At 48.0% G+C, this 14,317-nt stretch overlaps 1 protein-coding gene across 11 annotated transcripts in view; it reads right to left on the reverse strand.

Annotated features, from left to right (window-relative positions):
* LOC136425045 (RNA-binding protein Musashi homolog 2-like) overlaps positions 1-14,317 on the reverse strand; it is a 113,439-nt gene that overhangs the window by 92,279 nt on the left and 6,843 nt on the right. For all 11 annotated transcript variants that reach the window (XM_066413849.1, XM_066413839.1, XM_066413822.1 and 8 more), the window contains one exon: positions 4,392-4,440. In XM_066413849.1, the coding sequence (XP_066269946.1) occupies positions 4,392-4,440 (49 nt within the window). The remainder of the gene's footprint in view (positions 1-4,391; positions 4,441-14,317) is intronic.

The raw sequence follows: 14,317 nt of genomic DNA on the forward strand, positions 1-14,317 counted from the left end.
ATGAGAGGATGATGTGCATATTTTCCAAATCTGAAAAGATGTTATATGCAATGGACAAAATTCTGGTGCAAACTTTACCAAACACCCAACAGAAACGAGGTCCTGTGTAAGCACGTTATGTTCTGGGACGGCGCTACCTTTGCTTGAGTTGCCTTTGTTGTTACTGATGGCAGAGAGAAACAGGCGGTGTGTTTTGCCTGGTGTGGTTAAATTTCCTCTGGCTTGCTCCATGTCAAACACACACAGCTGTCTCCAGCCCAACCGTTTCCTTAGCAAATTTATGACAGCAAAGCGGCTACACCACGGTTGGAGGAGGGGTAACGTGGAGGGGACCACGGTTCAATGTGGGAGACTATGGTTGAAGGAGGGTTAATGTGAGGGGGGCACGGTTGAAAGAGGGTTAACTGAGGGGGGGGTGGACCAGTAAGTCAGATGTTTTCTCCCATCCCAGCCTGAGATTGACACCTGTGCGGCCCTGTTGATGGTGCAGCCTGGGCAGGTCTAACCCAATCTGGGCCAGACTAATCTCATTACTGGTTACCAGCAGCCTGCTTACTGCCTACATGGGGCACTGGCAGTTATACACCTGCCTGTACATGGGGCACTGCTCAAACCTTCCCAAACACTTTCACTGCTCAAACCCTCCCAAACACTTTCACTGCTCATGTCTCAGCTCAAACCCTCCCAAACACTTTCACTGCTCATGCCTCAGCTCAAACCTTCCCAAACACTTTCACTGCTCATGTCTCAGCTCAAACCCTCCCAAACACTTTCACTGCTCATGTCTCAGCTCAAACCTTCCCAAACACTTTCACTGCTCATGTCTCAGCTCAAACCTTCCCAAACACTTTCACTGCTCATGTCTCAGCTCAAACCCTCCCAAACACTTTCACTGCTCATGTCTGAGCTCAAACCTTCCCAAACACTTTCACTGCGCATGTCTCAGCTCAAACCTCCCCAAACACTTTCACTGCTCATGTCTGAGCTCAAACCTTCCCAAACACTTTCACTGCTCATGTCTCAGCTCAAACCTTCCCAAACACTTTCACTGCTCATGTCTCAGCTCAAACCTCCCCAAACACTTTCACTGCTCATGTCTCAGCTCAAACCTTCCCAAACACTTTCACTGCTCATGTCTCAGCTCAAACCTTCCCAAACACTTTCACTGCTCATGTCTCAGCTCAAACCTCCCCAAACACTTTCACTGCTCATGTCTCAGCTCAAACCTCCCCAAACACTTTCACTGCTCATGTCTCAGCTCAAACCCTCCCCAAACACTTTCACTGCTCATGTCTCAGCTCAAACCTCCCCAAACACTTTCACTGCTCATGTCTCAGCTCAAACCTTCCCAAACACTTTCACTGCTCATGTCTCAGCTCAAACCTTCCCAAACACTTTCACTGCTCATGTCTGAGCTCAAACCTCCCCAAACACTTTCACTGCTCATGTCTCAGCTCAAACCTTCCCAAACACTTTCACTGCGCATGTCTCAGCTCAAACCTTCCCAAACACTTTCACTGCTCATGTCTGAGCTCAAACCTCCCCAAACACTTTCACTGCTCATGTCTCAGCTCAAACCCTCCCCAAACACTTTCACTGCTCATGTCTCAGCTCAAACCTCCCCAAACACTTTCACTGCTCATGTCTCAGCTCAAACCTCCCCAAACACTTTCACTGCTCATGTCTCAGCTCAAACCTCCCCAAACACTTTCACTGCTCATGTCTCAGCTCAAACCTTCCCAAACACTTTCACTGCTCATGTCTCAGCTCAAACCTTCCCAAACACTTTCACTGCTCATGTCTCAGCTCAAACCTCCCCAAACACTTTCACTGCTCATGTCTCAGCTCAAACCTCCCCAAACACTTTCACTGCTCATGTCTCAGCTCAAACCTTACCAAACACTTTCACTGCTCATGTCTCAGCTCAAACCTTCCCAAACACTTTCACTGCTCATGTCTGAGCTCAAACCTCCCCAAACACTTTCACTGCTCATGTCTCAGCTCAAACCCTCCCCAAACACTTTCACTGCTCATGTCTGAGCTCAAACCTCCCCAAACACTTTCACTGCTCATGTCTGAGCTCAAACCTTCCCAAACACTTTCACTGCTCATGTCTGAGCTCAAACCTCCCCAAACACTTTCACTGCTCATGTCTCAGCTCAAACCTTCCCAAACACTTTCACTGCTCATGTCTCAGCTCAAACCTTCCCAAACACTTTCACTGCTCATGTCTGAGCTCAAACCTCCCCAAACACTTTCACTGCTCATGTCTCAGCTCAAACCCTCCCAAACACTTTTACTATCGTGCCTCCAAGGCCAGGCTACTGTCATACTTCACCATGGTGGATGGGTCAGGGTCATCACCCCAGCTTGACCTTGAACTTGAGGAAGAGCCAGTACACAAGTTCAAGTCCCTCGGGTCGCCCCTTCTGGCAGGTTCTAACGAGCGATCAGCTGTGCAGTTACTCCCGGGCATCAAAGCCTTCCGACGACCCAACAACTTCCTCTTCATGTAGATAACTTCCAGCAACATGGGCCACTCCAGGACAACTGGCTGGTTCTCAGAATTAATCTAAAAAGTACTGTCCTTGGGATAAGTCTGTACTTTGGTACACAGTTGTTTCAAAGAGTGAATAGAGTCAGGTTCAAGTTTTCCTCCTAGCATCTTTGATTAGAAATGTCCAAGAAATGTGAAAACGAATTATTGTAACCTGGTGTATGTCTATAACCTGTGGGTACATCACACCGTATGTCTATAACCTGCGGGTACATCACACCAAGCTGAACTTCCCTTCTTTGCTGTTCTTGTAAACAGAGTACAGAGACATGGACGTGGAGCAGGTATGGTTCCTGTGGACGTAGGACGGGTCAGGCCCTTTTCAGCACCCGGCCGAACGACAGGCTTCTGAGCCGAAGTGCAGGTGGCAGATCAGAACAGATCCAGCGGATAAACCGGACCGGAAACCAAGAGTCCTGACAGAAGCCGGCTCACCGGTTACAGGGACATTACAGACACTACAAAGGAATTCTGAACCATCAGCCCACTACAGAAGGTAACTATTGTACCTCAGTCTTTATTCTGTGGCATTGCTGACATCCAATAAAACCATCTTGTACCTACTGAAGCCATTAGTGGAGGCCTTTTATATCAGCCAGATGTCTCATAACAAAGAAGATAGTCATTTGTAGGCTCCAACATAGAGACCAAGCTTCCCTCCACAGGCATCCCCTTTACCTAGTCTCACCTCACCTCCCTTGACCTCTTACCTGGTCTAATAATGAATGAACGGGCTTATAACTCTACAGACCTTTGATATCAGCGAGCTACCTCAAAGTGAAGTGTACTTTTGTAGGCTCTACCTTTCCTGCTGTTGGTATCAGTAAGCTTCCCCAGTCTGATATGGCTGGAGCATCGTGTATGTGGGGATTAATCCGAGTCAGACTTCAGCCCTACTTCCGAGTACACCGGGGTCACTGACCCACATGTAAGGGAAACATCAGTTGTCATCTAGTCCCAATCATGTCTGCTATATCGTTATGCCCTTCATGTCTGCTATATCCTTATGCCCTTCATGTCTGCTATATCGTTATGCCCTTCATATCGTGTAAGTGATTCCGTGTTTATTGTTTTACTTCCCTTGTTCTTGCACCATAACCTAATTTGGCCACTTCCGCTCGATATCAATGACTTTATCTCAAAAGTATTTCTTTCAACAGCGGCCAGTGGAAAACGTCGAGTTTCCAAACACAAAATCAACATTCCCCACACCAACTGTGTTTAGGGTCTGTCATACGTCAGTGGAACTTCCAACATCACAGACTGACAATCGGCCAACTTTAAAGGGCAGCCTTAAGTATTTAAGAAGTCTTTAAATGCCCTTCCCCTGCCCAGACTGGGACAAAGGCACCTCAAGGTGACCTTCACCTTCTCCTTGAGGCAAAATACTTTCCCTTCTTGACTAAAACACCCCTGCAACATCACAATACTGAAGTGTGCAAGAGGCCCTCACTATGGGCCACTTTGGCAAAGTCTACAAGATGGAAAAAGACCATATTTTCCACCTGAAAGTTGAGGCAGCTCCTTTTGCGACATGAAAAGCAGCACTGGTTCACACTGCTTTCCTGTGACTGTGGAAGCAGGGAAATTATCCAGGTCACCTCTATGGAACGCCCGCCCCCCTCCCCCTTATGAAGGTGACCTCCCAGCTTGACCTTGTTGTGGTGTATACAGTGTCGGTTTGTGGTTTATTTGTGTTATTGTTCTGGCTGCTCACCTCTATGCTTATATGGAACAGCGCCCCCCTCCCCCCTTGTCAAGGTGACCTCCCCGATTAACCTTGTTGCGATGTAAACAGTAGTTTATTTGTGTGTTGTTGCTTTGCTCTGCTCACCTCTATGCCTATTGGTCTGCTTGTCGAACATCAGCATGGCGTCCTCTATCTGCGGAAAACAACAAAAACACGACCCGTTAGGTCAGAGGTCACGCCAGGTCACTGACATGCATACAGTTCAATGGAGCTGATGATAATATATGTGGGCATGGTTGGACTGGGATAATATATGTGGGACTGGGATAATACATGTGGACAAGGTGGGACTAGGAAAAGTGGGATAATACATGTGGGACTGGGATAATACATGTGGACATGGTGGTATGGGGGAACTTTATTTGTGTCCATATTTAGCTAGACATTTCTGTTATTCTTCCTGTGGTCCTGTGCATGCAGTACATCAATACAAAATCATGTAATAATCACAGAACAAACATGCATTTTGTAATAGCCTCAGGCTAGTTGGGCAGCCCTGGCTGTGTGTCACTTCAAAAACAGCCAAACCAATAAATAAAAATAAAACAACCATACATCAAATCTATGGTATACATCATCAGAAATTGTGTGCATGGGAGAAACCCTGTGCAGGGGCATAATTGTGTGATTGTGTGTGTACAAGGGAATAACCGCACGTAGCAGGGAAATCTTGTGAACCAGCGAGCAGACAAAAACCCTGTCCCCTCTGCACTGATGAGAAACCCGCCACCCCTCTGTACTGAGCTTAGGTCGCAGGTATGACATTGTAACTGCGACCCCCCCCCCCCCATCACAACTCCAGGGCTCGATAAGTAGCCTGCCCCCCCCCCCCCCCCCCCCCCCCCCTGGGGGAACACACTCCCCGCCCTCCCCAGGGCTCACTTAGCGCACATTCCTGCCAGACTGTATCAGCTCACTTCGCCGGGCAAAACATCTGAAGCAGGCAGCAGATTTTATTGATCAATGGGCATAACAGCAATTTGCGCGCTCCGACAATGGAGCCATGTTTGAACCGCGACCAGAGCCATATTTTATTTCCGGACAGGTTTCCCGGGCGACTGCCCTCCCTGTTCGGCGGAGGCCGTGAGCAGTTTTGTCCCCGATTTGCAGGCGGTTGTCTGAAGGTGAGAGAGACAATTGGGGGGGAATTACACAGTCTGGCTGGCAGGGGTGCGGGGAGGATACTCCCCAAAGAAAGCTCCGCTGAACCGTGCTGGCATTGACCCGACCTGGGGAACTACTCCTCCCTACAACACCGGTCTGTACCGGCCAACAACACCGCCTGTACCGGCCATGCCCGGCCGACTCCTGGCCAACAATATGCCGGCATCGCCACGCCAGGCTAAACTGGCCTGAGCACAGGTTTGAGCGGTGTAACGTTTGATTGTGACATGGCACCGGGATTGTTACTTTTGCTACAGCACATTGCCTGGGGCGGACACGGCTGGGTGCACACAGGAGACGACACCTGGTCACAGCGACCCACCTCGACCCCTGACGTCATCTCCGTAAGCCGTGTTTGTACGGCTAAGTAGCCTGTAGTCAGGCTGCAACAACAGCGGCCTTTACTTCACACAGAACAACGTCACAAAACCACGTCACCAGAACTGCACGGCTCCGGGCCAGACGCAAACTTCGCTCCCCCAGCAGCCACGAACGTTACCCGGGCTGTCGCTGATCACAATCTGGGCTAATTGAATTTCTCCTCGGCTCTGAATGAATCTGGAGCGATCTGAAGTCACATTCCTCTCAATTCCACAGCAGCTCACCTAAATCCACGGCTTCGGCAGCGCTACACCGACAGAACCTAGTCCTGATACAGAAGCAGTCAAGATAAGGCTTAACTCCTGTGCACAACACAGAAAGGACCAGATAACTCCCAACTCTGTACAACACAGAAAGGACCAGATAACTCCCAAACTCTGTACAACACAGAAAGGACCAGATAACTCCCAAACTCTGTACAACACAGAAAGGACCAGATAACTCCCAAACTCTGTACAACACAGAAAGGACCAGATAACTCCCAAACTCTGTACAACACAGAAAGGACCAGATAACTCCCAAACTCTGTACGTAACTTACACAGAACTAGTCTGATAACACCCAACCCATACAGAACCGAGCCAAAACACCGAAACTCTGTATGTACAGTGTACATGTGTATGATGTAACACATACAGAACCTAGATTCTATAACACCCAGCCCTACTCTGCACTAGCACTCTTGTAACTGAGAGGAATTTCCCAACAATCCTGCCACTCTGCCTATCATGCGGCCTGTCATAAACAATGGTCTCAACACTCCCGTAAATATAATGACATAAACCGACATAAAGGATAAAATTTCCTCCTCTGACAAAAGCAATTTGTGAGTTTAACAAGGACAGAACAGTTACGCCTGGGCTACAGCAGCCTTCCTCATCAATACCAGCTCTTAGAGGGGCGTAGTGTTATCCTTAGGCAACTCCTGGTTAACTTCTTGGTTTTGAGATTTTAAAAACAATGTTAGATTGGAATATCAACATTAACACAGACAGGAAAGCCTGTGCCTAAATGATACACCCAGTTCCAGGGAGTGAACAGAATCAGATTCAGGTTTTCCTCACAGTCCTCTGTTTTCATTCTAAAGCACTGAAATGCCTGAGAAGCCAGTGATAATTGTTGTTGCCCTGCGTCCGCAACAACCACGCTGCAAAACGCTCGACATGAAGCGAACATGACAGCGGCTCTGCTCAGCTTAGGCGGCCTCCCATCAACATCAGCCAACAATGAGGTGACATCCTCTGTGATGACCTCTATTTAAATATTAAACAATCAGTACATGCTTCCTCGGCTGGCCTGAGAACAGTCGGCTCATTTCAGCTGATGGACAGGCTTGATATTTCATTTCCTGAAGCTGAAAGGGCGATCAGCCGTTGGTGGCAGAATTGGACTTCTCTGTACGAGGTGTAAATAATAAACTGTGGTAAATAAAGGACAATGAGGGGCAGTAAACACAGGCAATAGAACCGCACCCTCCCCACACCCAGGCTAATCCAGTTTCCCTCCTTTCCTACTGATTTCTGAGCCACATTTCATACAGACAATGTACATTCCTAGCCTCTACCAGGCTCTGCAGAAAACTGGGAAAATATTAGGAATTGGTCCAATAGACAGATAACATGCCAGAGGAGTTATCCTGCCAGGGGGTAGTTTGCTAACACACACTCTCCTAATCCCCCCCCCCCCCCTATCTGCTGGTTTCTGAGTCCATTCCTGACTGTTCTTGTGTGCTTCTGCAGATATACGGCCACATCTGGGGTTTACTGGGTCATTTTTACTGCCCAAACCTGACGATATAAATAGAGAAACTGCCCCAGTGGACGCTGGGAAGAACAACACAATACTGCATATAAACTCATAAAGTGACAGTTCCTCCAGCAACTGGATAGATTCTGGAAACGGTCCGACAATTCAAGTAACATCCACTACCTTTCTAGCTCACCTGGTCTAAAGCAGAAACTATGAACTGATACTTAAATAAAGTGAAGACAAATTTTGGATATTCCAATTGAAAACAAAAATCAGACAAAGTTGACCTAAATGAGTTTGAGATAAGGATACTGTAGAACTAGACTGGTTTTCTTATGTTCTCTACTTGGCTGATTTTGCTGCTGGGAAAATAGAAAAGGGTGAATGGCTTGCCATGAGTTATCTGACTATGTAGTCCCAGATTTGCAACCACTGACCTCTGTAACTCATGATATAGTTGAAGTATTATTTGCATGTTTTTGCCTGAGGGCAAATTACAACATGTAGCAGTAATTAGAAAAAGTATCCAGACAGCCCGCAACAAAGGTGACAAGTGGAGCAAGGGACTGTTCTAATAAGAACTGCCATTCAAGCTTTTGGGATTTCACTTCTTTTAACTCTGTGAGTGGATAAGTCCTCTAGCAAACAATTCACCCCATTCCCACTGTAGTGAAACTGTGCTGTAAATGATAGATAGTGGTAGCATGCCACAGCTTTGGTAGTTTTGTTTTTCTGCCATTGTTCACTACAAGTAATGATACGTTACCTTAGCCTTTCGTGTTATAGTAAAACTACTGCATTTAGCCTGTGTGGGCAAAACGTGCAAATAGAGATCATCTTTAACTGTTCTCATGAACCAGGGAGTCGTGTTGTCCGTCTGACCTGACTTAATGTGTGCAGCAGTATCGCCCCAGAGCTGCTGATTTTGTTGTGTAATTTGTGTACTGAGTCGGTATAGGCTGTACTATAGACAGTAGAAGTAGTATAGCTATAACTGTCCCCCTGAACCAGGCAGTACTGCTGTCTGTCTGACCTGACATCTGAGCTGCAGGTTTAATGGGTGCCTCAGTATCGCCCCCAGAGCGCCTGATAATGCAAACAAACCGGTGTGTTTTAGTGTGTCCAGTTACTATAGACCAGGGCAGGGTTACAAGTGACCCTAATGTCGGAGGATTGTCCTAATGTGGCCCAACAAAGGCCTGAGAGAACCCCGGTCCTGTTCCTCCACTGACACAATACACACCCAATCCTTCCGTGGCAAACCAACAACACCCAACCCTCTGTCCCAACCAACAAGGTTGTAATGGGTTTCTGTTGACAATGTGAGAAACGGGTTTTTATGGTGGTTTATTTTATGAATACCAATTGAGGTTGATCCAGTAATGGCGGGAAGTGGAGAGGATCAGTGCAGGGAGTAACTCTGCTCTCTGGGCAGGCTTCGGCAGGGCACCGCTGAGGAAAGGTCTCTGAATGGGGCTTATGTAAAACTAGGTCAGCACACAAAGGGGGAGGGGGGCGGCAAACTGGAATAATGAAAAGGACCCGACGACCAGGGGTGAACATCTCCGCTGCTGAGCCAACACACCTCGGCAAGGTCCGGTCAGGCCTGACACTACAAGACATGTGCATGACAAACTGACATGCCCCAAAACTCCTGGTTGGAGCTGCATTTTGTCTTTCAGAAGGGACGTAGAATGGGGGTCCCATGTTCAAGGTGGCTAAAAGGCACTACAACAGCCTCCGTACTCAGATGGGTACCTACTGGCTGTACTTCAGATGGATCTAAACGGAGAAATTTCCCCCGAACACACCGAGTTATCACCCGCCACATTCCTACACAGGTGAGACTGTAACGAGGGTTTCTAATTATCACTCCTAACGAGCAGGGAGCAGCTTCGCGGCCAACTGATCTTCCCAAAGGTGAAACCTGTCGGTTCAGATATAGATGGGAACAGTGGTAGGAGACCCTACATGGTGGGAGACCCTGCATGGGGGCGACACTTCCAGCAATGTATGGTGGACTGACGACACACTAATTCATTTCATCGGTTTAAGAAACTGGACATAAATATAAGTAATGACATTAAGTGTTTCCATCATCAGATTCAAGTTTTCCCCCCAGTCCTGTTTTCGTTCTCTCCACAAAGTTTCCTTTTCAAATGTCTGACAAACCAGTAAATGATTTGGTGTGGCCGAGAGTTGGGGTTAGTACTTTGTGCTGACCAGGTCAGGACGAGCACGGCCTTCTCGGCCAGCACGTGTAACCGGGGGCGACCGGCGCGTTACCGGGGTCGGGTGCCGAAGCTCGGCCCCTGCTCCGTGTGTTTGGAGAGTTTTGAGGCGGGAATGTGCGGCATGCGGGCAATGCCTGAATAGTGTCGGTGACTAGGCCGCCCGCCCGATGACAGGCAGAGTAAATAGACAGCTCCCGTCCACAACAGTCTTCTTTAAACTCCCCAACTCCTCCTGCCAGCGGCACAAACTATTCCTGCTGCCAGGGGCACACAAGTATTCTTGGAAGGAAGGAAGGCATGGCTGCGTCTTGTGACACCAAAACCTGACCAGACATTCTTGAGAAAGTGGTCATGTCCACAAGCCGTGTTTGGGGTAAACACAGGGCTGGAGTCAGGAGTAGCAGAGGCTCTGTTCGCTCAGTCATCGCACGGCGGTTAGGTCTCACTTCCGGAGTAACGATACGTTTGCCCTTCACTTGCCCTTCAAGTTGGGGGAAAAGAAGCCCAGTTAGGGGTTGCTGGGTGCAGCTAGCGGAGCGTGGGGAGCTTCAGCGGGGCGGCAGAGGCAGACTAACAACGTCAGAACACATTCCGCGATGTGACACTGAACAAAGGCAGGGCCAGGACGGTGCACGTCTCTCAGCTGACAGTCCAACACAAACCTACGTCTGGGCTGGAAACACTGGGGGCATGTGCACCGAATGTTTCACTCTGGGTTCACCTAGATACTTGTGTAGGCTACAAATAAGATATAGAGGTCCTATTGTACACTAGTAATATAGTAGTAATCAGAATATCAGAAATATAGAGGTCCTATTGTACACTAGTAATATAGTAGTATTCAGTATAGAGGTCCTATTGTACATTAGTAATATAGTAGTATTCAGAATATCAGAAATATAGAGGTCCTATTGTACACTAGTAATATAGTAGTATTCAGTATAGAGGTCCTATTGTACACTAGTAATATAGTAGCATTCAGATATAGAGGTCCTATTGTACACTAGTAATATACATGTAGTAGTATTCAGAATATCAGAATCAGAAAAGGCAATACAACCTTTGCTGTACTTTGTTTGATATATCACCAGATTGAAAGGCAGTAGAGATTGTACTTAGGTTTTGCTGATATTCTACTTTATTGTATGTTGTGCTGTGCATCTGAATTTGTGGGTTATTCCCAAAAGGGAATTTCGACCCCTGGAAACAAACGTTCAGATCAGCTGACAGCCCAACACAAACCAACGGACGGAAGGGCGACCCCTGTTGCGAGTGGTTTACAAACAGGACCTGGCCTGGCCTCCCAAACTGCCCCAACCCGCACAGTTTCTTACAAACAGGACCTGGCCTCCCAAACTGCCCCAACCCGCACAGTTCCCTGTGCCAGGACTGGTGCCAGGACTGGTGACAGGACTGGTGACAGGAGCAGAACTTAATGCAGATTGACTCTCCCTGCAACAGGTTCAGCCCCCCTCCCCACTAACTCCTCGGGTCAGCCCCCCTCCCCACTAACTCATCGGGACAGCCCCCCTCCCCACTAACTCATCGGGTAAGCCCCCCTCCCCACTAACTCATCTGGGACCACTTTGTGTTGCAGGGGGAGTCTGGGAGGCTGTGAGCCACACGTGTTAGGGATCCGCACTTCCTGTGTTACACATGCAGACACCACAACAGTCTGGGGCCGTCTGGGACTCCACACACAACCTACAGTAGTTACACAACCCACCATTACACCACAACAATCTGGACTCTCTGGAGCAGTCTTCGGAACCTGCCTAAAACCTGCCGTTACACCACAGACACCACAACAGTCTGGGGCAGTCTGGGACTCCACACACAACCTGCACTAGTTACACAACCCACCATTACACCACAACACTGTCAACAGTCTGGAGCTGTCTTTGGAACCTACCTAAAACCTGCCGTTACACCACAGACACCACAACAGTCTGGGACATTATACACATGTGGGACCTGCCTACAACCTACACAGTTACACAAGCTGCAGTTACACAAGCTGCCGTTACACATGCAGACACCACAACAGTCTGGGACCGAGTTACACACAACCTACAATAGTTACACCCTACCTACAACTTACAGTTACACAACCTGCTACACCTCTATACAACCGAAGCACCCAAACCAAACTGAACCCTGTACTGTCCAGCAATCTTCCATAATGTAAAACCTTTTCTCTATGATATAGCTTCGGACAAACCTTAGGACAAAGCTCAACTGTGTTTTGTGTTTGACAACCATCGGAGCTACAACACAACTGCCATATCAAAGGCCCGTCATGAGCCTATTTCCTGGTTACTTCCTAAACACATGCTTACACCATTACTGGTGCCTGGTTCCCGACAAGCTGGCTCACAGCAGTGCCTAAACACATGCTTACACCATTACTGGTGCCTGGTTCCCGACAAGCTGGCTCACAGCAGTGCCTAAACACATGCTTACACCATTACTGGTGCCTGGTTCCCGACAAGCTGGCTCACAGCAGTGCATTATAAGTGTGCTTCAGGAGTAAGTGCAGCCACAGGACAAGTTTCCATCGCACAGTAGCGAGTCCACAACAAACACCACGGGATGAAACCATTATCTACATGCAGGCAAAGCTCTGCTGACAAATTGGTTTACATTTCTGGGCGGTTTTAGAAAAACTGCACATTTTGGTTCTTCTAATATCCCCGGCTGTGAGAGTTTGTGAGCTAATATCTGACCGTTTAGGCCGTTGTTTCCCTTTTTCCCAAATATAGGCTCATAAACGGGATGTTTCACACCGAAACAGGCACGTCAGCTGTGAAATTTCACCCCCATAATCAGTGACATTTCGGCTGGGTTTGAGCCCATTACTGTAAAGACTGGTGCGTAATTGTTGGGAGTTCCCACCCTGCCCTGGGTGTGTCTCCTGTGTTTACACATGGCTGGTGGGGATGACGTAATCTATGTGGCCCGACTGGTTTGCGGCATGGCCCGTAACCAACGTTGTGTCACTGAACAGTTTCTATCACAAACACACGCTCTGTGGACTGCAGAATCCTGGGGAATCCTACAGTTTACCCCTGCCCATAGTTCTGCCCTGTTGTCCTGAGCTGTTCAGGCCCTTTGTTGGTGCTGGGGTGCAGCTTATCTGGGACTCGTTTGTTGTTTATCTGCAGCTTGTTGTTTGTAGTTCATTGATTACCCGACCTGATAGTAACAGGATATCACAGACATGTCAGCCTTTATTGCCGAGGAAGTAGAAATTTAAGATTTATTTTGTACCTCTGTTTTATAATATTTTGTAGTTGACTGTACAAAAGTCACTGTACTTTTTGTTTTGTGAATAAAGCTTCTTTTTCCTTTTTTTGCTTTTATAATATCTGTCATTTCCAGGATTATGTGTCATTCATTGTTTACTGCTGTAAGTCTAACAGAGTGGGAAAGTGTCAGTTTCTATCCCTCCCTGTGGCCAGTAGTGCTGCTGTACTGTCCAGTGTCCCTACTCTATCCCTCCCTGTGGCAGTGGTGCTGCTGTACTGTCCAGTGCCCCTACTCTATCCCTCCCTGTGACCAGTGGTGCTGCTGTACTGTCCAGTGTCCCTACTCTATCCCTCCCTGTGGCCAGTAGTGCTGCTGTACTGTACAGTGCCCCTACTCTATCCCTCCCTGTGGCCAGTAGTGCTACTGTACAGTAATCCCAGCTGACGACCACCCTGGGCAGTCTGCAATCACAATTAGGACTAATTAGGAGATGGAGTGATAACGATCAGCTCGGCATGCTGGGTAGGAAATCCCTGCCAGATAAATAGTTGCCTCTGAACTACAACACAACACGGCCGTACCCTGAACCCAACCAAACAACACCTACAGCTCTGAACTACAACACAACACGGCCGTACCCTGAACCCAACCAAACAACACCTACAGCTCTGAACTACAACACAACATGGCCGTACCCTGAACCCAACCAAACAACACCTACAGCTCTGAACTACAACACAACATGGCCGTACCCTGAACCCAACCAAACAACACCTACAGCTCTGAACTACAACACAACATGGCCGTACCCTGAACCCAACCAAACAACACCTACAGCTCTGAACTACAACACAACATGGCCGTACCCTGAACCCAACCAAACAACACCTACAGCTCTGAACTACAACACAACATGGCCGTACCCTGAACCCAACCAAACAACACCTACAGCTCTGAACTACAACACAACATGGCCGTGCCCTGAATCCAACCAAACAACATCTACAGCTCTCAACTACAACACAACATGGCCGTACCCTGAACCCAACCAAACAACATCTACAGCTAAATGGCAGCTCTGAACTCTAGTGAACCAAGCCTGGCCGAACCTGACAAAACTTTAAAAAACAGAAACATGTCCCTACCATGTACCCAACACCTCAGAACACTGATAACCCAACCTCCCAACACCTGCAGATATAAACCTGACTCCAACAGCACAAGGCTGGACCA

This window comes from Branchiostoma lanceolatum, chromosome 1 (assembly GCF_035083965.1).
Source record: "Branchiostoma lanceolatum isolate klBraLanc5 chromosome 1, klBraLanc5.hap2, whole genome shotgun sequence".
Lineage (NCBI taxonomy): Eukaryota > Metazoa > Chordata > Leptocardii > Amphioxiformes > Branchiostomatidae > Branchiostoma > Branchiostoma lanceolatum.